The sequence below is a fragment of the Leuciscus leuciscus genome (assembly GCF_965113295.1).
Source record: "Leuciscus leuciscus genome assembly, chromosome: 23".
Classification (NCBI taxonomy): domain Eukaryota; kingdom Metazoa; phylum Chordata; class Actinopteri; order Cypriniformes; family Leuciscidae; genus Leuciscus; species Leuciscus leuciscus.
This window is the reverse complement of record NC_138747.1, coordinates 17,267,703-17,294,094: the sequence shown is the minus strand read 5'-3', so window position 1 is coordinate 17,294,094 and position 26,392 is coordinate 17,267,703. Positions and strand designations below refer to the sequence as shown.

Below are 26,392 nucleotides of genomic sequence, written 5' to 3'. Positions count from 1 at the left end.
ATGACTTGCTTGCTGCAAGATAAGTTGATGAGGCTGTTATTGGTGAAGGGAGGCTACTTTAAAATGTAGTTATCACTACAAAGTTAAGCTATTCTCTTTTGAAAAGGTAGTTCACTACATAACAAGCTACTAACAAAAAGTCAGAAAGCTCAAGAGGGAAGAGCGATTATGGCCAGATTCTGCATTCACACTACCAGCGACTTTGTCGCTACATGTCGCCAGTGGCTGGCGGTGAGGTCGCTATGGGAGTTCCCACTATTGGTTGCCTAGTAACATTTGTGAATGACATTCATGGATGTTACTCTATGTTGTAGACAGCAAATCAGTTTTCTTGCTGCTACAAAAAAACATTTTGGATAATTGTGGTGTCAGGTGTCAGAAAGCTGGGACACAGAGGCACACACTTCTTGAAATGCTTGCTAGGATTCTTAACTACGCTCTAGCTAAACAAATGGCTCCTGAAGACAAAAAAGCTGATGCAGTGTATCACAGGCGCCCTCTTATACTTCCGGGCACTCCGCTAATGACGTCAAGGAATGTTGCCAGCCAATAAAATTGGAGTGTGTTAACATGTGCTTCAGACACTGGTTATTCTGATGGCGTCCCCATAGCGTCGATCGAAGATGCAGTGTTGAGTTTAATTTTGAAAGAGAATTATTGAACACCTTAGTGTGATCAGTGATAAGTATATTTTGATATTTTAAGGTTAAGATGGATATTTTTAGAGGTGTTGCTTCAATTAGCTGACAACCTGTTGCCCTTTGCCTGTAAGATAGTTTGCACAGTAAAATCCTTTGTGAAAAATAAATCATCTGTTGTAAAACACCACTTTTGCAGCCACACACAATCAGACAGATGTTTTTGGGGTGTTGCATCACGTCTCACACTGTTTTTTAAAGCTTTTTCTGAAAGCATTGCATTTTTAAAACAGCGTGTCAGTACATAGTCCAACTTTTTTAAAAAAAGCATCTTGAGATCCCTGCATTCAGATCCATTCTTCTGAGCTCCGTCAAGCTGTTTGTAAATGCCACCTAAGAAACATATCTGTAGTATACACACATACACACACACACACACACACACACACACACACACACACACACACACACACACACACACACACACACATATATATATATATATATATATATATATATATATATATATATATATATATATATATATATATATATATAATATTATATAACCAATGTGATATAGTATGTTACAGTAATTTCATACCTGCATGTGTGTCTTATAGTTACTTTCCTACATCTCTCTTGCAGTGGTTGTCTGCAGCCCTTGGCACAAACATACACACAAGCATTGGAGTGATATGTATGTGAAATGTTTGGCTTTTGTCATTTGTGAAAATTGTAAATATCTGTTGGGTTCATGTCATTTTCACTGGGTCCTCTTCTGTCTGTGTTACACTGAGTGATAAGTGTACCCAGCACTCCTGCAGGGAGTGCTTTTCATTCTGCAAAGAAAAAAAGAAAGAAAAAAAAGTGTGTGTTGAAGTTTGTAGAAAAGTTTTTTTCTTTTTTCTGTGTTTCCTGAGTTTTGAATATCCTCCAAAGAATCAAAATAAGCACATATTCTCAAATGATGCCCAACACTCTGAGGGTGTTTAGCATTTTTGGGGTGAAAAAATATTTTATTTTATTTAATAGGTATTGATTAAAAATACTTCAGTGTAATTAAAAATGCATTATTTTATCCAATATATGTGTGTATGATGTATTTGTACCCTTGTGAAAAAGAAGTACACTTTAGTATACTTTAGAGTAACTTCCTTTTTTTAAAGTGTCCTTGTTACAGTGTAATTATAGTTCCCTATCAGTCAGTCACGTTTGATGCTACGTAAGAACTGAAATTACGAATTGGGATCTCGCCTGAGAGCCCGATCACCTTTGAGTGTAAACTAAATGAGCCAATGCACATTGGCGTGCAAGATTTGCATCGCACACCCTACCCTGCAAAATGGGTATATAAAGAAGCGTGCTTGCATAGCACATTCAAGCTTTCTCGCCAAGTGTTTCGTCGATTCATTACGATAATAACGTAACTCATTCATGTTCATTTTTATTTATTTTTTATTATTATTACAAATGTAATTACATAAACAGAAACACTGCACAGCAGTTAAACATTGGTGCATGTAATGGCCGGTGTGCCCTTCTGTGCCTCCGCTGCACGATTGTGATGTTGTGATTTAATGGGTTGAGTCATTTTTCCCACCGTGTCGATATTTAAATCAGTGCGACACACTTTGCAAAAGGCGTGGGCATTGTCGATATGGCTTCGAGATATGAAATAAAATTCTTCTGTCCAGCTGTTGTTAAATGTAGATGTATATTTTGTTTTTTTCGCCGGAGCACCACCTGAGTCTTCTCCTCCCATTTCAATGCTTGATTCATCTTCCCACGTCTAATACCTGCACAGATATCAACAGCGCAACTGGGTTGTAGGTTGCCAGGTTGAGGTCACAACTGGGTTGAAGTTTTTATGATGTGTCGAATGTGTTTCATACAAGATCTGGCAACTAGACAACCTTAAAAAAAAAAAAGTTATTATTCATATAACGAGGTTTGGGTCATACAAATTACGGGAGTTTCCCAGGAGAAATAAGAAAACGGGAGGGTGAAATACGGGAGACTCCCGGGAAAAAACGGGAGTGTTGACAGGTATGGTCGAGACTCGAGTACCTCAAATGAGATGGAGTCCCCTCTGCTATGCCCCGATCTAGTTCCTCTGCCCAGCAGATGGCTACTTCAGTGAATACACAAGGTGACCTGAGGATCACAGTGGGGGCTCTCCCGCCGAGTACATCTCCATGGGCCCCCCACTCCTCTAGCGCATCGCAAGCTGTGGAGCTTCCAGATGAGATTGCTGGTCCTTCTGGTGGGACTTAGTGTTTCATTCGGGGCTCCGGCAGAGGATCAGATGTCGATCGCTGCATCGGCTAGAGTCCTCCGGGGATTAAGACTCGGCTGTGGGGCTCCCTTCGGAGAGAGTGGCGTTGTTCGAGTCTGAGCCAGAGCTGACACCCATGCTTTCCCGGGCCGCTGAGAGCGTCAGGCTTGAGTGGAGGCTTTCACCGTGTCCCATACGCTCAAGGCTGGAAGATTGATATCTCGGGGCAGCGCACGCTGACCAACAGCGTCCCGCCCCAGTGCCTTTCTTTCCGGAAGTGCGCAAAGAGATTACCAGATCATGGAAGGCACCTTTTTCTGCCCGAAACCGAGCTGGTGCCTCCTCCGCTCTCACTACCTTCAATGATGGGGTGGCCAAGGGGTACGTGGAGATCCCCGTTGTGATACAATTGTGTCTACAAAGCTCTGCCGTCTGGCGGGGTAATCCACATCTCCCCTCCAAGGCCTGTAAGTTCTCGTCCGTGCTTACGACCAAGGCTTACAGAGCCACTGGACAGGCCGCCTCCACCCTGCATGCCATGGCCCTCCTGCAAGTCTACCAGGCCAAGTCACTCAAAGAGCTGCACAAGGGTTGTACACAGCGACGGACCTAGCCCTACGTGCGATGAAAGTTACTGTGTAGTCCCTTGGGCAGATGATGTCCACACTTGTGGTCCAGGAATGCTATCTATGGCTGAAACTGGCAGATATGAGGGAGACCGACAAATATCCATTTCTCGACTTCCTGATCTCCCAGGCCGGCCTCTACACAGCACGGAGCCGGCCACAGGAAAGTGGTGCAGCCCGTCCCAGCCCCTCCAAGCGTCAGGCCAAGCGGCGCTCCTGAGACGGGCGACCCAGTGATGCTCCTGTCCTGCATGCAGAGATCGCAGTCCTACTGGCGAAGGATGTGATAGATCCGGTCCCTCCAGCTGATATGAAGTCAGGGTTTTACAGCCCATACTTCATTATACCCAAGAAATGTGGTGGGTTACGATGGATCTTGGATCTGCGTGTTTTGAATCGGGCCCTTCACAAACTCCCGTTCAAAATGTTGACGCAGAGACGCATTTTTGGATGCATTCAACCCCAAGACTGGTTTGCAGCGATCAACCTGAAGGACGCGTACTTTCATGACTCAATTCTCCCTCAACACAGACCGTTCCTGTGCTTTGCGTTCGAGTGTCGAGCATATCAGTACAAAGTCACGCGGTACGCACTTCATCCCGACCTGACGCCAAGCCCGTGGTCAGACCTTGCGTTTTTACAGGCAGGAGTTCCCCTTGAAGTGTCCAGGCATGTTGTTGTCTCAACAGATGCCTTCACCACCGGCTAGGGGGCCATGTGCAATGGGCGAGCAGCATCGGGCTCCTGGACATGACCTCGACTGCACTGGCATATCAACTGCCTCGAGTTTCAAGCAGTATGGCTTGCTCTGTGCCGCTTCAAATCGATCTTTTAAGGCAAGCACGTACTGGTCCGGATGGACAACACTGCAGCTATTGCGTACATCAACAGGGTGGTCTACGCTCCCGTTGCATATCACAACTCTCCCGCCATCTCCTCCTTTGGAGTCAGAAGCATCTAAGGTTTTCCTACGCAAGTATGCATTTCCCCCAGTGAGCCTTTTCGCACAGACACTGTGCAAGGTCAGGGAGGACGAGGAGCAGGTCTTGCTAATTGTGGGACCTGATGCTCTTCTCGACAGCCCCTCCCTGGTGGATTCCTCTGAGGAAGGACCTACTTTCTCAGAGACAGGGCACGCTCTGGCACCTGCGATGGACTTAGGTGATCTACCCCCAGCGGTTGTAGACACTATAACTCTGCCCGTTCTGCCGTCTCTGCTAGTATTGACTTTTGGTAGGGATCCCAATTCGTCACTTCAGTTTTGATGTAACGTCGAACGTGACTGACTAACTGGGAATGTCTAGGTTACTAATATATCCCCCGTTCCCTTAAGGATGGAACGGATATGTTACATCTCATCACCACAATTGCTGTTCCACTGCTGAACGGCCGGGACACACCGTCTCAGCTAATCAGCGGAAAACTTGAATGTGCGATGCAACCGCACTTCCTTATAGGCGGGGTGCGCGATGCAAATCTTGCACGCCAATGTGCTTTGGTACAAGTACATGCATTTACAATAGGGTTAGGGTCAATAAAATCATCTATGTTGTAAGTGGTTAAACTTGATGAAATTAAGCTGTCAACCTCTTGAAAGAACTGTGTTGGATTAACTTGTTTTAAGTCAATTGAACAAGCACCAACATTTTTTTTTTGAAATACTTGTTTGAAACATTGCGTTTTCAAGTAACAGAATGCAATCGTGTTTAAAAGAGAAACCTAATACATTGGTGTTAAATCAAAATAACCTTTGCACCTTTACAACAACAACAACAAAAAACACAGATTTTCACATACTCACGAGAAACTTTTGCGTTCTCACAAGAAAATATTCTGTCCATATGGGAATTGTTTGTGTGCTCGCGTGTTACAATTTCCGGTTTATGTATACTGCTTTGTGCATCTCTGCCATTTACTATGCAGAAAATGAGAGCATGGGCATGAGTTAACAGAGATCTACTTTGTGTAGGCCGAGAAACCATGCCGCGAAATGGGCTGATGGCACAATACGGCAGTGTAGATTGTCCTACTGTATATGTATAGTTTAATGGTTCATGAACAGTAAAATAGTGCAAAAACTTTGAATAATCTGCCTTCAGAAATTGGATTTTAAAGGCCTGGTCTCATGGCCATTTTAACATGAAATATTACTGAAAAATAATAATAAAAAAAATTATTATGGGAGAAAATGTATTATTTTCAATGGGAAAATACTAATCATAATTATTGCATACATTTTAATTAGTACCATAAAATTATTCATAAAATTATTCTCTCTCTCTCTCAAAAAAAATACATATACAGTATATATATATATATATATATATATATATATATATACACACACACACACACACATACATACATATATATATGTATGTATATATATATATATACACATATGTATATATATATATATATATATATATATATATATATATATAACATTGATTTTAATAAAAAATAAAAAGTAGTTGAATTTCAGGTGTTTGGTCACTTTTGACCGCAAAGAACACAAGTGTGACTCCCAAACGACGAGCACAAGCACAATGATTTACATTTAAAATGAGGCTTTATTAAAAAAAAGTGCACTTTTTAAATGTACTGATCTGTGTTAAGAAACTGTGTCATGAAAGTACACTTAGTGGCCTTTTTATTTCATTGATATTACATTATCTGCAAGTAGATTTTTTAAATATACTTTTAACATTTGAAGTACAATACAAGCCCACATTCAATACAATTAAGCGCATTTCTTTTTTAAAAGGGTATGCTTTTTAGAGTACCACATGTTTAGCTTAGCAATATACAAATGTGAAACTGTTGTCTCAAAAATCTCAAGCGAATTATAAATTATTATTATTTTATTTTTTATTTTTTTTGTGGTGTGCTGTCTATGTATAAGCAGAATGGCTACCCATAAGTGAATATAGAATTTTTGTTACCAGCAAAATTCCAATTTTAGTGAAAGTCTCTTCCGTGTGAAACAATCTTAAACTTTGCGACACGGTGAACTAGCATTTCATAAGTGTATGTGCACAGAGTGCTTGTGTGTGTGCGTGAGTGACTAGGTGTGTCGGTGTGCATTTTATATGTATTTGTTTGAGCATTCAGTAGTATCAGTAATATGTGTGACTAGTATATGTGGATGCAAGTGTTTAATGCATGTATGTGTGATTGAAGTTTAATTTAAGCACTAGACGGCGCCTCATACTAGCCTGTTTAAATGTACACCCACCTGTCACAGCTCTGGCATTATCTTCGAGAAGATGTACAGTTCTTAACAGCTCCAGCTCAGCACATGATTAATGCATGCTTGAGTAAGCAAGTTGAAAGACAGAGCAGAAGCATGTCAGAATTTTTTGATGTGTTCTTTTGAAATTCAACCTCCTTAAACTGAGGATCAGTTTAACCCACAATAGAGGGGTTAGAAAGTTTGACTCATTTGTTTAATTCTGAATGTGGGCATATGGAGGTATGCCTGGAAGTGCGTCTTTATTTAGCCCAAAGATTTTCCATTAAATACTAGACTGTTTCATTTTGAGGGCCAGAGCTCTGCTGGAGTTTTGAGGATTGCATTTAAGCTGTCAAAACAGTTAACAGCTAACAACAAGTGAAGTCAAGTACAGAGCCGAGGGGTGTGTCTGAGACGATTAGGTTCATGAGGATGAAGTGAAATTGGATAAAAGCTGCTTTGAGTGATGGAAAGGTGAGGTTAATAGCAGCTGCAATGCATTAAGCCCAATTTGGCCGTCTGTGTTATTCTACCTAAAAATGACTAAAATTATGATGTCCAATGCCTAGCAATTGCGCCAAACTTTTAAGAATGCATTAAATTCTTCCAAAGTGAAAAAGACTTTTGCATTGTACCAAAATTCCTCAAAAAACTTGAGGATTTATCAAAAACTTTCTATTTATCAAAAATTCCCAAAATAAAAATTGTAATGGAATTCAAATAATTACATTTTAAAATAGAAAATATATAGACTATATTAAAGGCACAGCTAAATTTCATTAATTATAAGATTGTTTTAAAGGCACAAGATATAATAATTTTGGATTAAAATTAAAAATAGCAAAACCACTAGAACAATGTTATATTTTTATTGACTTGTATACTTTCCAACAATGTTTAAATCCAGATAAATCAGCTATTTTAACCAGTGTAACGTCCCTTATCATTGTGTCACCTGTCAATGACGTCACATCCATGTTACCCTCAATTTCCGATTTTATTTCCATAGATACCATGGAAACACCAAAGACTTTAATATATTTTGTGTTTTATTAGACAGGTGATCAGCTGTTTGGATACCTTTATCTACAGAAAACATACAGTTATACAGTTATTGTTTGAATGTCTTGTTTTCTTGATTTACTGTGTTTTGTACCCAAAAGGTAAATCTGACTATTCAGTCAAGTGTCTAAAATAAGCCATAGTCAGCAAGAGCGTTAATTGTAGTTACAGTAAAACAGCATTTTCTTCACTATTCAAAGTTTTTAAATGAATTGCATTCCGTTTTAGCAACACAAGTCATCCAGCTTTTATTAATATGATATTCTAATATCGATCTAGCTTACTGCAGTGTGATCATGTGATCAAACGTCACTGTAACAAAGGAGGCGAACATGAAACATTCATTTCTATCAATTTCTACCTCTAGTGGCTAAACGTACATAATGTGCCTTTAAGTTCACATAAATTAAAAATTATAGATCCGTTTTCACAGACAGGGCTTAAGTTAAAACAGGATTTGGCTTTAGTACATTACATTAATTTGGAGATTTAGTGTGAAAATATGTATTACAATATAAAACAATATTACACATTTTAATGTTTGGTGCAATTAATCATGATTCATTTCAGAAAAATGTTTGATTAATTAGTTTCAATGGATTGACTGCAGTAATTAATATATCATTCATATGTCTTATTTTTTTTAGATGACCTACTGAGTCGGCCGGACCTGCTGAACCTGGCTGCATCTTTGAGGGACAACTCAGCCTTCTTCCAATCTGAGGTCATGCGCCCTGCCAATGACCCCAAAGAGAGGGATCCAGCCCATGTACGCATGCTCAATGACGTCCTTCGAGATCTGGAAAAAAGCTTCCTTATCCCGAATCCTTTGCCAGGCTTTTACAGGTAATTGTTTTACACCTGTGGCTTTCAAGATCACAAACGTAAGAAAGCATGCTAAAATATTTATGAATCCATACATTTTTACAACATAAAGTCTTTCATGTAAACAACTAATATATTCATACAAAGAGCCCTTACGTTTCTAAGCAAGTGAAAAGTGGTGAAACATAGGAGACTTTGATATACCTGAAAACAGAGAGATATCAATTATTGAGGGTTTGGGGTGAATGAAAGCTGAATAAAAAGTATCTTGTTAGAAGAGAAAAGAAAGCGGTGCTGAAAATGCCAATTTATTGTCACATCACTTTAAGGAAAACAAAAAAGCATCAAATATTGCACACACCTTTTTTTCAGAGGACTGACTATCCTACTTTTTCCCCCACACAGTTTTACCCAAAAAAGTTTGTCATTACAAGTTTGTTGATCAATACTTAAAGGGTTAGTTCACCCAAAAATGAAAATTCTGTCAGTAATTACTCACCCTCATGTTGTTCCAACCCCGTAAGACTTTCGTTCATCTTCGGAACACAAATTAAGATATTTTTGATCAAATCTGAGAGCTGTCTCACTCCTCCACAGGCTTATGGACACTATAACTTGCTGGCCCAGAAAATGTATTAAAGACATTGTTAATATAGTCCAAGTGACTCCAGTGGCTCAATCTTAAGTTTATAAAGCGACGAGAATACTTTTTGTGCGCAAAAACAAACAAAAATAACGACTTTATTCCACTTTTCATTCCCTTCTCTCTGGGCCTCGAGTCTTTTCACGTAGTGTAATAGCGTAGCGCGTCTGACGTGCAACACAGACGCGAACACAGACGTTTTTCTAAGAATTTAGAACAAATTTAATTTCAGTAATTTCACTTAAATGACAATTAATAGGTAATTTTCATTGCCATTTAAGTGAAATTACTGAACTTAAATATATGAGCTTGATAAAAATTATCATTCTAGAAAAAAAATTCAGATGGCACTTAGAGGCTTTTGCATCTGAACTCTTCATATATACATTTTTGAATGACTTATATTATGAGTTAAATGGAAAGAATGTTTGTGTATGTATATTGGTGCATCTCTCAGATGTCGATCCATGCCACCTGGCCTCAGTGCCTGCCGTGGGAGGGGAGTTGAGTTGATTAAGATCTTTTTGAAGCTCACGTCAGAGTTTGGAGGCGTTTCTGTTTAACCTCTGCCATGCCACTAAAGTGACAATGGGGCAATTTGATGCAGACTCATTGGCGCTAGGCCTGTGATTTACATGAATGAGTCCAATAGGTTAAAATCTTTCTGAAGCTTAGAATGAATAAGTCATCGTGATTTTGTCCAGATGCTACATTATAATACAAAATAATTATCTTATGGGTTATACAAATCATATTTGTTTTAATTAAAAATACGAAAGGGAACAGATATACATTTAAAATTGTCTTCTCAAGTAATTCGACAAACTTCCAGTTAAAGTCCCGCCCACTCACGGTTTTACTCAAATACAGATAAGAATAATTTTGAGATTGTTACAGATCCATAACCAGATATACAAATCCAAATATTGGCTCTGCTGGAGTACAGCAGCTACAGTGCCTTTCTTTGAAAACAGTGACCATACTTATGTATTTTGGGACATTGGACTGCATTTCTGATCAGCGTGCACCTGGCAGTGTGGTAGACTGTTTATCTGAAATGCACCTAATGACTTCAAGAAAAAAAAGCCTTTTTTTTTAGGTAAGCTATTCCAAAAGCAGCATTCTTGTGCTTTCCTTAGGGGGTCAATGATGACATCACTTTCCCATCTACTGGGACAGACGATACTGAGAGACATGCTAATTTGCATCTCTGTCAAATTCTTTTATCCCAGACATAAGTGCCAAGAAGACATCCTGAAAATGAAACATAAAAAAAAAATGTAAACAAGGAAAGAAAATCATCTCCTTCCTCTCAGAGTTGCATTATTATTCAGCTATACAGTATAGAAATGCTAATTTCTTAGTATGACAATTATATTGCATTTAGAAAAGGCTGCATTGGCTATTTATAGTGTATGTGTATTGTACATATATAATTTAATGAAGAATTTGCCTCCAGGTTTATAAAAAATTAATGATCATAAAGATTATTGGTTGTTCATAGTGAAAGACCATAATTAGATTATAGTAGGAATCTATAGGAATTTATTAGCCTATATAGTCCCATGATTCCCCTAAGGGGGATTTGTGGGTCGATGGACTGAAGTAACCATCATTTAGCGATTGTGCTGATGTCATCAGCTTTTGCCATCACAGAGAACAGCACTTGGGTTCCATGATTCAGCAATGCAGGTCAATACACAAAGCCAAAATCAAGAATATTTATATGTACAAAAGCATCTAAGGTCAGCAAATTAAATGAACAAACAGATTCTTTCTTTAAATCAAGTGTTCCTGGTAGTTTCTTCTGACAACGGCCATGATTAGGGGCATGGAAATGCAAAGAAGAGCGAAAAAGGGTCAAACACAATATTAAGAAGTTCAGGCCTGTATTGCGCAGTTAATGGTTTCTTCTCAAAACTGCAGGACTTTGGCCAGAATAATGTGCTAAAACACTATTGCAGGTAATAGAAGTAAATCCATCAGCTGACTGTGATTCAGTCCTCAGCTCAACAGAATAAAGTGCTGATCTTTAGCCACTGTCCTCACACACTCCTCAACTGCAGGGATTTACAGATGTGCATCTAATGGGAATTGGGTTGCAGCTGGATCCATAATGGAGTGGCCAGCAAAACACTGTGCAATCAAAATGGATGGATGCTCTGATTATTTCTCCTTTTTGTGTTTAGGGGAAAGCTAGTTTGATCTGTCAATCAATCCTCAAGGTCTACGACACATCCTGGGTGCTGCATTTCTGCTTTGACTTTTCTCTTGATGCCGCTGTTGACGTCTGTTGGTTTTGCTAATCTGGTCTGAAGGAGGCCCGTTATTATCAAAGCGACATGCAATTGTAATCAGCGGCAATCAGCGTGTCCTGGAGTGGTTTTTATTAAATTAACAGAAGAGGAAGCAAACGGATGAAGTGCGAGAGACTCGTCAGGGTACCTGCTCATTATATCTCTTTGGGTTCTGGCCTGAGAAGTAACACCCTCTTACTGATTCCCATTGTTTCAGCCCCTGTTTTAAACACTTGCCTCTCTGTTTATTAATCAGTTTTAACCAATGTATTAAATTGGTGCAATTGAAAATGGATTGGAAAAAGATTAGTTCTCTCTGTACGATATAGGCACTCACAGAAGCAGCTTGTAAAGTGTCAAATGAGCCATTATGAGAACCCGAGTTTCCACCAAAATTACAATTTTGAAATCATTTATCAAATTTAGCAGAATGTTCTTTATGTTTTTTAGATTTTCCATACAGTGACTATGAATGTTAACCAAGGCCTGTCAAGCTTCAAAAATAATTAAAAACACCATAAAAGTAGCCCATATGACTATATTCCAAAACGATTTGATAAAAATTATAACAAACAGATACAAATTTAAGTCATTATTCACTTAAAACAAACCTTCCCCTTTACTGTGTCACGCAGTGGATGACGTGGGGATGAAAAAGAGTTGGATTTAGGTGCGACAGTAATTTATTAAAGAACAAAAATCAAAATCACAAATTACCCAGAATACTTCAGAAATCTCCAAAACCACAAATAGAACAACCACAAAATACTGATGATAGCGGACGAACTTAAGCACAAACTGAGGGCTAGATGTACACAAACTAATGAGGGGTGGAACATGACAGGTGTGATTAAATCAAAGAAAGAACTAACAACTAACCATGGTAACTAACAATAAGTGGGAACAAGTAACGAAAAAGAAACAGAACAGAGAACAGTGCAAAACCATCCATCCATCCATCTTCTTCCGCTTATCCGGGGCCGGGTCGCGGGGGCAGCAGTCTAAGCAGGGATGCCCAGACTTCCCTCTCCCTAGACACTTCCTCCAGCTCTTCCGGGGGGACACCGAGGCGTTCCCAGGCCAGCCGGGAGACATAGTCCCTCCAGCGTGTCCTAGGTCTTCCCTGGGGTCTCCTCCCGGTGGGACATGCCTGGAACACCTTCCCGGGAAGGCGTCCAGGAGGCATCCGGAAAAGATGCCCGAGCCACCTCAGCTGGCCCCTCTCGATGTGGAGGAGCAGCGGCTCTACTCTGAGCTCCTCCCTAGTGACCGGGCTTCTCACCCTATCTCTAAGGGATCGCCCAGCCACCCTGCGGAGAAAGCTCATTTCGGCCAGATGTATGCGGGATCTTGTCCTTTCGGTCATGACCCACAGCTCATTACCATAGGTGAGAGTAGGAACGTAGATTGACCGGTAAATCGAGAGCTTCGCCTTGCGGCTCAGCTCTTTCTTCACCACGACAGGCCGGTACATCGACTGCATTACTGCAGAAGCTGCACCGATCCGTCTGTCAATCTCCCGTTCCATCCTTCCCTCACTCGTGAACAAGACCCCAAGATACTTGAACTCCTCCACTTGAGGCAGGAACTCTCCACCAACCTGAAGCGGGCAAACCACCCTTTTCCGACTGAGAACTATGGCCTCGGATTTGGAGGTGCTGATTCTCATCCCAGCCGCTTCACACTCGGCTGCAAACCGTCCCAGTGCATGCTGAAGGTCCTGGTCTGATGGGGTCAGCATGACAACATCATCCGCAAAGAGCAGAGATGAAATCGTGTGGTCCCCAAACCTGACACCCTCCAGCCCCTGGCTGCGCCTAGAAATTCTGTCCATAAAAATTATGAACAGAACCGGCGACAAAGGGCAGCCCTGCCGGAGTCCAACATGCACCGGGAACAAGTCTGACTTACTGCCGGCAATGCGAACCAAGCTCCTGCTCCGGTCGTACAGGGACCGGATAGCCCTTAGCAAAGGGCCCCGAACCCCATACTCCCAGAGCACCCTCCACAAGATGCCGCGAGGGACACAGTCGAATGCCTTCTCCAAATCCACAAAGCACATGTGGATTGGTTGGGCAAACTCCCATGGACCCTCCAGCACCCTGGAGAGGGTATAGAGCTGGTCCAGTGTTACACGAACGGGACGAAAACCGCACTGTTCCTCCTGAATCCAAGGTTCTACTATCGGCCGTATTCTCCTCTCCAGTACCCTGGCATAGACTTTCCCGGGGAGGCTGAGAAGTGTGATCCCCCTATAGTTGGAGCACACCCTCCGGCCCCCCTTTTTAAAAAGAGGGGCCGTCACCCCAGTCTGCCAGTCCAAAGGTACTGTCCCCGACCGCCACGCGATGTTGCAGAGGCGTGTCAGCCAAGACAGCCCCACAACATCCAGAGACTTTAGGTACTCTGGGCGGATCTCATCCACTCCCGGTGCCTTGCCACCGAGGAGTTTCTTGACTACCTCGGTGACTTCAGCCCGGGTGATGGACGAGTCCACCTCCGAGCCCCCAGCCTCTGCTTCCTCAATGGAAGACGTGTCGGTGGGATTGAGGAGATCCTTGAAGTATTCCTTCAACCGTCCGATGATTTCCCCAGTCGAGGTCAACAGCTGCCCACCTCCACTGTAAACAGCGTTGGTAGGGCACTGCTTCCCCCTCCTGAGGCACCGGACGGTTTGCCAGAATCTCTTCGTGGCCGACCGGTAGTCCTTCTCCATGGCCTCACCGAACTCCTCCCAAGCCCGATTTTTTTTGCCTCCACAACCACCCGGGCTGCAGTCCGCTTGGCCTGCCGGTACCCGTCAGCTGCTTCAGGAGTCCCCCAAGCCAGCCAGGCCCGATAGGACTCCTTCTTCAGCTTTACGGCATCCCTTACTTCCGGTGTCCACCACCGGGTTCGGGGATTGCCGCCTCGACAGGCACTGGAGACCTTACGGCCACAGCTCCGCGTTGACAATGGAGGTGGAGAACATGGTCCACTCGGACTCAATATCTCCAGACTCGGCACAGGGAAGCGACCCTCTCGTTCACCAGGGTGAACTCCAACACATGGCGGCTGAGCTGGGGGGCTATAAGCAAACAAGCACCAGCCCGCCGCCTCTCACCATGGGCAACTCCAGAGTGGTGAAGAGTCCATCCTCTCTCAAGGAGTGTGGTTCCAGAGCCCAAGCCATGCGTGGAGGTGATCCCGACTATCTCTAGTCGGAACCTCTGAACCTCACGCACAATCTCAGGCTCCATCCCCGCAAGAGAGGTGACGTTCCTCGTCCCTGGAGCTAGTTTCCGTATCCAGGGATCGGGTTGTCGAGGCCCCCGCCTTCGACTGCTGCCCGATCCACTAAGCACCGGCCCCTTACGGTCCTTCCTGCAGGTGGTGGGTCCACGGGAGGGCGGCCCCACGTCGCTTCTTCGGGCTGAGCCCGGCCGGACCCCATGGGGGGAGGCCCGACCACCAGGCGCTCGCATACGAGCCCCAACCCCGGGCCTGGCTCCAGGGTGGGGCCCCGGCTGCACCATGCCGGGCGACATCACGGTCCTCGAATTTATTGGCATCATAAAAGGTTTTTGAAAATAGCAGTGCAAAACCAACAGTGTCAAACTTGAATTTTCGTGGGTGAAATTCAGTAATTTCAATAGCAATCCATGTGATCTGGGATTTTGCATGATGGCGAAACATTTCCCCAGACAGATTTCACAGCGGGTTCAAGTTGGTCATGCAAATTCATTGACCAAGAGAAAGTTTAAAAGTGACTTCTGTGTGAGCTGTGCTTTATACATCGAATTAAAATAACCTGTACATGTGTATGTGTATGAAAAAGTGCAGAAAAGAATGACAACTCAACAACTATACCGCTTATACAGTTGAACGAAATTGTTATATGTTTAATAACTTTCATTTGCAAACAAATTTGACTGTATTTTGCTTATTTTTCTGATGAACAAACTAAAAGCACTATGGCCAAAACTCGCTGCAGCCAATTTTCAAAGTTCTCTCTCCTCTGCGCTTTGATTAGTTTTCTTCTATTTTCCACATATATATCTGTCGTAAGCACAGTGGTGTTGCTGAAATCTCAGCTGGTGATGGGCCGCTGTTTGGCGGGGGAGCTGCAAACCTCAGACTGCAGCTCCACATTTCTCATAACTGAAAGATATTGTGATAGGTTCCTTATAACTTGCACATAAACAAACAGTATTGTTACGGTCACTAGCTGAAGTGCCCTTGAGAGCGACCAGAGGTGCCCTTGAGAGCGACCAGAGGGCACTCCACATCAGAATATTGTCATTCCCTCACAAACTGCACCACGTTGTTTAAATAGCAAATGCATTTGCGCCCATCTGTGCGCCCTTAATTACTCATTAAGAGAATAGTGACAACCTTTTAGACCATGCGCCAGGTGCGCCGTCCATTTTTCACGTCGTTAAACTAGCAAAAGTGGATTGATACATACCCTAAGTGCACTTGCGCCGTGCGCTTTAGACCATGCGCTTAGATCGTTAAAATAGGGCCCAGTACCTCTCAAGTCTCCTTCACATTTCTGTACATTTAAAGATACTCAACATGTGTTATGCCATACTTTTCACAACATAAATGTCAAATTCCGCTGGCTCTCGTGTGTTTCATAACCAATCATGACATGGAATTGGAATATGCACATATTCAAATTATATTTGATTGCTATGGCCAACGTTTTAGTTGTTTCCTCAGGATACATGGAGTCTAGCACACAGGTTGTATGGGGTGTAGTTATTGTATTTTTGCCGCTTTTTAGAACTTCACGGATGTGTCTTCACTTTATGTCACAAATGCTACAAATAAAATCATATGGGTTTAAATTGTCATAAGAGTAAGTAAATCAAGAAAAATTAATCCTTTTGCCTATTTTTTGTTGTGTCATTATTGAACGTGCTTGTCAAATGTAACTGTTCCTCCAACAGTCAGGCATCAGGTAAGAGTTTGGCCTCATTTGGCTGAAAGAGGAAGAATAGCACCCTCAAACACTCTGGAGGGTTTGTTCCTGCAGATAAAACAAATGCCAATATTCGGTAGACATTGAACAGATACTGTTGATCATACCTTACTGATACAACGACTTGTCAGTATTGGATTATCTAAACACACTATTTGTTGGTTTAATAACTATCTCTCAAACAGAACTCAATGTGTACAGGCAGAAGGTTTTATCTCTGGTTCACTCCTATTTACTAGTTTTAAATGCTGATAAAACAAAATGCATGTTGTTTTCTAAATCAAAATCAATCCCTCATAATCTTCTGCCTATTACTACATCCCAAGGTCCGGAGATTGAGTTTGTGTCTCAGTATAGGTATCTTGGGATTTTAATTGATGAATTTTAATTGTTTGTGTCTCTCTCCTTTGGCTCTCATGTTCAGTAACTTGTGAAAAGATTGAAAGTGAAATTGGGTGTTTACTTCAGAATCAAATCCTGTCTTTCCTTTGAGGCAAAAAAAGAGGCTTGTTGCAGCCACTTTTATGTCTGTACTGGACTATGGTGATGTTATATATATATATTCACAGTGTTTACATGCTTTAGACTGTAACGTTGAGGCAGGAACGAAGCGGAGAGAGAATCCACATGCAAGCACTACTTTAATAAAACAAACATGTAATCCAGGGCAAACAACGGAACTCAGGACAGGAACATGAAATAGGAAACAGCTACAAGCTACAACGACCGAACCACCAACAACAACTGAAGCACAGAGGTTTAAATACACAGGCAAACAAGCTAAACAAGATAACAAGGGGGTGTGGTTAATCAGAAACACCTGGGGAGACTAATAAACAAGAAAAACTACAAAGGACTACAAAACATGGCACAGAACAGGAAATGACAAAAGTGCACACAAGACAAGGGGAACACAAGACAGGAATCATGACATAGACACTGTTTATCATGGTGCACTGAGGTTCATAACAAATCTTAAAACCCCTCACTCATCATTGTGTGTTGTATGCTCGGGTTGGATGGTCTGCTTTGTCCATCCGAAGACAAAAACACTGGCATGTTTTTATTTATAAATCTATCCTGGGTCTACTTCCTTCATATCTTTATAACTACATCTGTAAAAAGTATGTTTGTAGCTATAGCCTACGGTCCCAGGAATTATTCTTACTGTCTGTTCCAGTGGTACGTACTGAATTGGGGAAAAAGGCATTTAAATTTGCTGCTCCCTCTGCCTGGAATAATTTGCAACATACGTTGAAATTTAGGGAGCTGGTTTCATTGGACATTTTTAAAGTCGTTTTAAACGATTTGGAGAATGAAACATCGGGCTGTAGATGTTTTAACTAGTTATGTATTGATATTGAAATTTGATTGGATTTTCTTGTGTGTGTGTGTATATGTGTATGTATTGATGTATGTTATCTGTTAAACTCAAACGAACTGTGTCTGTCAGTCTTGGCCAGGACGCTCTTGTAAAAGAGATTCTTAATCTAAATGTGCTTCTTCCTGGTAAAATAAAGGTTATAATAGATGATATCTGGACCCATGCGGGGGACTCTGCTGTGTACGCTAAACTCAATTTTTTGGAGAACTCTTTCTCCATTAAAAACAAAGTAGGTGGTGTTACCAGGGACCCCAGATCAATATCAAAGATTCCGTTGAGAGATCTATAAAAATACCTCCAGCAACAGTTGGTGTAAAAAGGATATGACTTAAATCGTAAAAAAGGACCAGACTTGAACATAATTTAACAACCTGCACAACTAAATAGTGTGGACCATTAGTTTAACAAGTCTTTTGTTGCATCTAAAGATCAGGATTGTGGAAGTCGTGCTTTTGGTAAAAGTGTTTTAACTTCATTGCCATTACAACGTAAAGTCATAAAACCTGTAAACCCGGCAACTTGGATGGATGGAACAAAGGAGGGAGGAAATGTAACTTGCAGCTGTTTACATAAAACAGTAGTCCCTTGTGAAATGAAGTATGCAACACAGCACATACAAAGCAGACGTTTGCCTTCTTAAATATTACTACCACACAAAGTTCCCAGGTGTAGCTTCTCATCATAGACACGACTCAATTACTGATTGCTTAATCATGATTAGACGAGACGTAAGTCTGTGTAAAATGATACATTCGATTAAGTGTTTTGCAATATTAACAAATCCATCATCACCATCTAAAATAGCAAAAGACAAATTATCAAAAGTTACCAAAAATTTTCAATGCAATAAAAAGTTATTTTTAACCCACTTTAAAGAGGCTACATGCAACTTTTTCCCCCAAATAAACGTAACAATAGCCTTTTTATTTGACCATTTATGACTCAAACATCTCCTGATGAGCATACTGACACCTTGTCAGCTCACAGTGGGTGCACCTATAAGCCTGTATCCTATTTTTCCTATTTTCTGTCGGGTCGGATTTTTCGCGCGGATGTGACGTCAAGCGCGTTCATGTTAAACGTTTCAGATCACTCTGCCACCACCGCTAGTCAGCAAACAAACTTAGTTTCTCAAACAATATATGTATTTGACTGTTCTTACCTCTGTAAACATAATGTTGACTTCTTTGCAGCGGATGACTTGTGAAGTGTGCACGTACGAGAGCGAGCAGAAAGGAAGAGCAGTTCCGTTTTTTGGCCACAGGTGTCAGTCGCGAGTTTAAATTTCAGAAAATCGCATGTAGCCTCTTTAAAGTGTAACTTCACCTATTTTCTACTCGCTTTGTATTGATACAATGTCGGTAGTATATGTAAATTAACAATGTTTACTCGTTCTCTGTTTTACATAGACAGAGAAATTCACATTAGGACAAGCAAAGGGGTAAAAAACAAAAACGTTTTTTTTTCATATTTTCCATCTCGTCATTCTCTCCATATTTATGATTCTTTGCCGCCTTTAGCCTCGGCCTACAATGCGCAAGATCGTTTACTGGAAACTGAAAATAACTCACTCCCTCTAAACATTTACTCTTTGAACACTTGCTCCCGCAAACAATACAAGTCGACGGCATCATGACTAAAAGTTAGCTAAGCAGTATTTCCTGCTAAAGCAAGGCGGTAGATGACACCGGTCAAGCGTATCCATAGCATACTGGGAGTGGCTTTGGACAGCAAAATGCATTGTGCATTATGTGTATTAAAGTTTTCCTACCTATTTAGCCAAAGGGAAGACAACAGCCATTTTCTTTGTTTTCTCTAGTCAGGTAGCACTGAATAAATAAATAAATAAATAAATAAACGCCTTTCTACTTTCTAGGCAGCCAAAGTTTTATTGAAAGCCCATTTTAACAGCAGTGAAGTATCCCTTTAAGTAGGACTTATGTACATCTGTATACTATGAGTGAGTGAGTGAGTGAGTGAGTGAGTGAGTGAGTGAGTGAGGTATTCAAAATGTAATTTGGTAATCAACTTTCAACAAATGCTGAGTTGAACTTGTATTGAACCCAGAACATTCTTATAAGAATGATGGAGAGTCACTTTCCGAGTGATATGACTCGCAGGCCAAACAAAAAAAGGATAACCATTTCCTTTGGGAAGAAAGAGAAAGTGTTTGAGATTTGGACATTTCAGTCTTTCACTTTAAATATATCACACAGATGAAAGGCTCCAAGGCCTTTCACTGTACTGTCTTTTTAAAGCTTCATAATTCTGCTAAAATGATAACAAACAATAAGCTAACATATTTCTTGCAGCTCTAAATGTATCACTTGGTGAAAGGAGAACGAGCTCTGTTCTCATGCGATTTCTACCTTTCAGTTAGCAAGATAGACTTCATGATAAGGATTCCATATAAGCTTTGGTCTCTGAAGGTCATCGACTCATTCCCGACTTTAGCTGACCTGTTTACAGATAAAGAATTGCTTCGTTTATTAAGGTTAGATGTGTAAAGCCGGTTAAAACACTCCAAAAACAGAAATCAATGTGTGACCCTGAACCGTGAAGAAAATGGCCCAAAGTCTGTTGATCGTGATGATTGTCATGCAGGAGTTCAGGTGATTTCTCTGCAGATTACAGTTGAAAACATGTGCGGTTACTCCAAGGTTGTTATAAGACACATTGGTATTGATTTTGTGATGTATATATGCTCTCTGTTATATCTGAACATGTGCTCGTAGGTACATCCTCATCCTCATCCTCATCCTCAGAAGAGCTTCCTGAAAGCAGCATTTTTTAAACGGGTTTACCGACCCTCAGAGATCTGTTGTAAATAAATAAAGAGCACAAATAGCAAAGTAATTTTGTGCAGATATATAACTCATGATTCAATAATTCATAATGTTTGAGCATTTTTAACATGCACATTGTGATTTTTGAAGCATAGACTAAATCATTTTTGTTTTATTTCAATTCAATTAATTTTGTATTATTATTTTTTTATTATTATCAGTATTTATAATAATTTACTAATAATTGTATTTATAGTTAATATTATTAATATTGTTATTTTAATTTATTTACTTTTTTATTTTTGTTTTATTTGAATTCGATTTTTTATTTATTTCATTTTGTATTCTAACTATTATTATTTTGCTTTATTTTAATGTATTATTTTTTATTCATTTTATTAATAATGCCATTTGAATTTCAATCATTTGTATTATAACTTTGTGTTCCATTTGAAGAGGTCAGTTAAAGCCCAACATATCATTTCAAAATATAGGCCTACTCCAGTTGATAGCATGCACGAACGAACGCAGGCGGTCGACACGTGCTATGGAAAGTTTCATTTTTGTTCAGTTTGTTTGTGATATTTTTATCCAGAAGTTATGACCGATACAAATGTCTTTGTATTCTTTTAAACTAAAGTTACGGCTATCTCATAACCCCCCTCACACAAGTGCTTGTTAATGTGGGCGTCTGTCGTTGTTGTTGCAGTCTCCGGTGCTTTGCTGTTGTTGTTCCGTCAGTTTAGTTCTGTCAAGATCATTATCATCAGAGATGATTGACAATCAGCATACAGTTTGGATTGATGTTATGTTTCGGTTCTACACTGTAAAACCCAATAAGTTAACTCAACTCAAACTGATTGCTTCAAGCCATTTAAGTTTAAAAACAAATACATATGAGTATTTTGAACTTATATATATTGAGTCATATTCACTCATAATGTTGGTTTAGTCAATCATTTTGAGTATATGTAACTTGAATATTTTAAGTTCATTCCATTAATTTAGAGCTAAAATAACAAATAGGTTATTCATAACTTATTCGGTTTAAGTTCTGCTTAATGCATTGCAGTTTTTTAGTTAATATCAAATTTTTTATTAAGTTAAATTAACTTTTCTTTTTAAATAAGTTAAATGTACTCGTATAAATTAAATTTCGTTTAGTGACTTTCAGTGTTTTCAGTGCAGGCAAGACCTTCCTGCCTATCCAGCTTGGCATGCATAAGAGCAGGGAGAAAAGAGAAAACCCTTAGGGTAAACAGAACAGAATCAACATAAATGTGTTGCAGATATTATTAATGTTCAATGATTTATGTACAACATAATTCAAGAAAAATTAGTCTGATTTGAAGAGGAATATCAGAAGGCCAAGTCCTGACTGGACGAGAGGAGGAGCTGGGGATGGAGGAGGGTAATCAATGTGATAAATCTGCTGACAATACTGAATGGACCTTATATATATGGGATGCTGTGATAGGCATTGTATTCCTATAGGTAGACGTGGATCAGCTGAGAGTCAGCTGATGCGAGCTTGACTGACGTGACCTGCCAGAACTAACGCTGAGCTTGATTTTTAGTTTCAACTTTGAAAAAACGGACCAGGGCCAGTGTTGCCACCTTGTGGAACAATGGACTAGTGCAAAACAAATTTAATGCGCGTGCAACCTGTGCGTACAAAGTAAGCGAGGTTAGAGAAAATCGGGCAGTGCTCGTACAGAACGCGCATACTATTCTGGTGACGAAATTTGCATCACGCGCACTGTTCGCACTCTCGCGTACGCGTAAAAACCGAAGTATACTTAGGGCTTAAGAGACAAGTATTCTGTATAAATGCCTCTCACCAAGAGCCATCCACTCACATTAGGAGAAATAGGTATGTGAACCATTTGTGGATGTTAAAAGTTTGTTTAAACACTTTGAAAAACCCTGCTCTCTCTCTCTCTCTCTCTCTCAGGAACATTCTGTATTGCTTGAGCAGACAAACTCCACGCTTCTCTATCCTGAAGGACGCCCTGGAGGTTCCCTGGCACAACAGCGTCAACCAGTCCCTTACTCTGGTGTCCAGCGCCATCAGTTCAGCTGAGAAACTCATACAAAGTGGACTCGACCTTTTTGAGAATGCAAATGAAAATCCACAATGACATCTGGAAAGAGATCGCATGGTGTCGGAATATGACGCAAACCCTGGGATCCTCTGACCAACACACGTTTCAGAGGGATCTGAAGACACTTTGAGAACTAGGGGATTTCATTATGAAGTGCACTATTTACCTAATGTTCACCAGAAGAATTTCTTCAGGCCATTACTAAGTTATTGTTTTTGTTCCTCTAATAACATAAAAAAAAATGGTTCAGCCTTTGTGGTTTCTAACATCAGGCTAGGAAGATTAATGAGAAAAGAGTCAGGGAGCTAAACTCTATAACTCGCGGGGTCGAGGCTTTTTGTTCTGAGAAAAAAAAACACCAGCAGGTTTATCACCAACGTTTCCAGTCACATAAACCCCAGAGGACGACTGGAAGTCAGGACTCAAAACAGGGTTTTTTATTGAAACAACTTGATGTTTGAAACATGTTTCAAAATATTTTAGAATATATTTTATTTGCTAGTCTAGCCCACCATTTTACAGATGGGAAGCAACGACCTTGGGAAGTGGTGTGATCCACAATCAACATGGAGTCGGACTTGATGATGCAAAACTTACTGATAGTAAAAAGGAAGGAAGCAGCAGCGGCGTGTGCTACTGTGAGTCTCTCAGGGGCGTTTGTTTCAGAATCTAGAAAAATAGTAATGGAACAAAATATTTGTTTCAATAATGTGTGTACTTTTTTTTTTTTTTTAAACAATTAAAGTTGAACTAAGACAGGTCAAGTCGACGAAGCAAGAATTCAGGGTAATGATTAACTGAAACTCTTTGGCAATAAAGTAGTGGTATAATTAGAAACATACTAATAATTTTGCGAATGAAAGTCAGTCATGGGGTTAGAATGCAAGTTTAAAGTCCATAAATCCAAGGCAAAACAGAGACAAGTCTTCAAGAGGTGTGAAATGAGTCTGATTGGTTGATTTTCCACTAATGAGGAGCCAGGATGGTGAATATATAAGCTAGACAAACAGTGCAGGTGTACTGAATGTTGTCATAATGGAGTGTGTGGGGTCATGGTAATATCATGTTAACGTCTTTTTTTTATTCTGGCGGCCAGTGTATTTGTTGTCAGCATTTGCACTAATGTTGTTCCTCTAGTAACTATTTTGGAGAGAAATAAGAGTTTTGTGAGCAACTAATGACTTCCCTTTTACTTTAGATACTTCACTTGCCTTTTAAGTATGAAAAACAGCTCAATTAGAAATACAAAATTCAGGGAATCTAGTTTGACCCAGCTTTAATTTATTTATGTGCCTTTAAATGAGTCATACATGCTTTTAGAGCAGCAATTTGCACTCAGAGATTTAAATACCAAACATTTACCAAAATATTTTGTACTGTGGTTGTGCTTATTTATAACTTTTAAGTTGTGGAGGTATTATTTGAAAGGTTTGTAAAGTTAAAATGATTTTCTTTCTGCTTTTTTATTGTTTCTAATCTGTTTAGTAAGCCCCTGGAACATATTTTTAGAGAGCAGCCATTTAAAACTGTGCATCATTTCTGCATTTAACAGAGTTAGCATTTCCTTAGTTATTATGACAATCCTTTTAAACAGATACTGCATTTGCACATGGATAAATTCTGTGGACTCCTCTACTGCTGGATTACTACACTAAACAACCCAGAAGAGTCCAGCTCATTTGCATTGCACTAAAATGAACTCTTAAACTGTTAACCTTCCTGTGTGCTCTTTTATTTATTTATTTTATTATCTATGTAAATACTGATAATTTAATCTGGCTCTTATTTTTTGTTGGCCCAAGAGAATTTTCAGGTTCAGTTATGTCTTGAATTGCAACCGTTTGTATTGTGGAGCATTTGTATGAATTTTATATCATGTGAAATCTTTTCAAACTGCAGCTGCAAGTTGCATGTTTTTATTTAGATTAGAATAAAGAAGTTAGACTTATTTAGATTTAGAATAGTAGGCGATTCGTTCTTATCGAATGTCAGACACTGAAATTGCACATACTGTTGTTTCTCAGTGAAATCTCACAACCGAAACACTAACTGCATACAAGCACACATATAAAAGGGGCTATGTAAAATCAACCAGCAGTTGTCACTAAATAAACCCCAATAGGGCCATCAGGACCCCTATGTGGAGAGGAAGGGGTTTGTTTTGCGAAAACGACTGGCCGACTATACGTTGTTTCCCATATTACACGGCTACTCTGCAAATATATAAATAGATGTTCGTTAATTATTAATAATATTAATGTAATGATGTAATTTTCACTACAACTGAAAACTAAGACAGAAGATGGCGCAAGTTTTGTTTGCATGAAAGTGTCGCTGGTTTAAGGTGCAATAACTTTTACCATTGTTCGCCAATTTCTGAAATCCATTCATTTCAATTGGAATCCATGCGATTTTGCATGAGGATGAAATATATCCCCACCCAGATTTCACAGGAGGTTCAAGGTGGTCATGTGGATTTGCCACAAACCCTTTATTTTTTTATTAATTTTTTTTGCTTATTACAGTTATGGTAAAATTATAGATATTTTCTAAGGCAAAACTAATCTATCATTATTTCAATAGAGAAGATGAATGAAGCACCACTAACACAAAAATTGTGACAAATTTGCATGACCAACTGAATCCATTGCAAAATTTTTATGGGGATCGCTTTTACACAAAATTCCCGATCGCATTGTTTCTTATTGAAATGGCAGAATTTTTCACATTAAAATTTGCTGAGCGACGATAAATGTTACCACACCTTTACTGGGATGGGTGGACTAATATTCATACAGCGTTGCTATAGGTGAAAGGAAATATCTGACAGCTGATGCCAATCAGAATCGAGTATTCCAGAGAGCCGTGTAATAAACACCCATGTAGTGTAGATCTGTAAACAGTTTTTCCCAGTATTTTTCCATGTTTGGCATCACTTTATACTGAAATGAGTACTATTGTAAATGCAGTGCATGTTAAATCATTCTTGTATATGGGATGTCAAAAGCTTGAGAACACCCATTTTGGAGAACGACACTTTTGAACATAATTCATGCGAGTGTGCTTGATGACACGTACTAAATGACATTTTAGTGCATTCAATGTCCTACACTAAATGACATTTATGTTTTGTCTCAAAGGACTACAGAGGTTGAATCCAGACTTTTTATACCCAGTGGGGCATTAAATATAATTGTGTTGTCTTTAGTTTGATGTCTTGTGGACCCACATGGGTCAGAAAGCACCTAATGGATGGACAATGTGAACACGCTCTCGCTGTTTAAATGGGTGGAAGGTTTTATTCAATTCACGGTATGTTGGAGAAAAGAATATTTTAAATGAGGAGCGATATATAATGCGATATTCAAAATGCACTTAACTGTAATAAAGGGTACAGAGGATTTCAAATGCATGTTATTTTTTTCTGCTTAATTTGTATGCCACTGATCCTAAGGCAATAAATACCAGTGCTGAAATAACATCTATTTGATCATCAATCTCTTTTCATTTCTCACTCAGACTATTTCACTACCTTGAGAATGATAAG

At 40.0% G+C, this 26,392-nt stretch overlaps 1 protein-coding gene across 4 annotated transcripts in view; it reads left to right on the top strand.

Annotated features, from left to right (window-relative positions):
- Window positions 1-26,324, top strand: part of naaladl2 (N-acetylated alpha-linked acidic dipeptidase like 2) — a 317,992-nt gene extending 291,668 nt beyond the window's left edge. For all 4 annotated transcript variants that reach the window (XM_082156237.1, XM_082156236.1, XM_082156238.1 and 1 more), the window contains exons 13-14: window positions 8,487-8,685; window positions 22,695-26,324. In XM_082156237.1, coding sequence (XP_082012363.1) covers window positions 8,487-8,685; window positions 22,695-22,881 — 386 coding nt within the window. In that variant the 3' untranslated portion in view covers window positions 22,882-26,324. The remainder of the gene's footprint in view (window positions 1-8,486; window positions 8,686-22,694) is intronic.
- The last annotated feature ends 68 nt before the right edge of the window (window positions 26,325-26,392 follow it).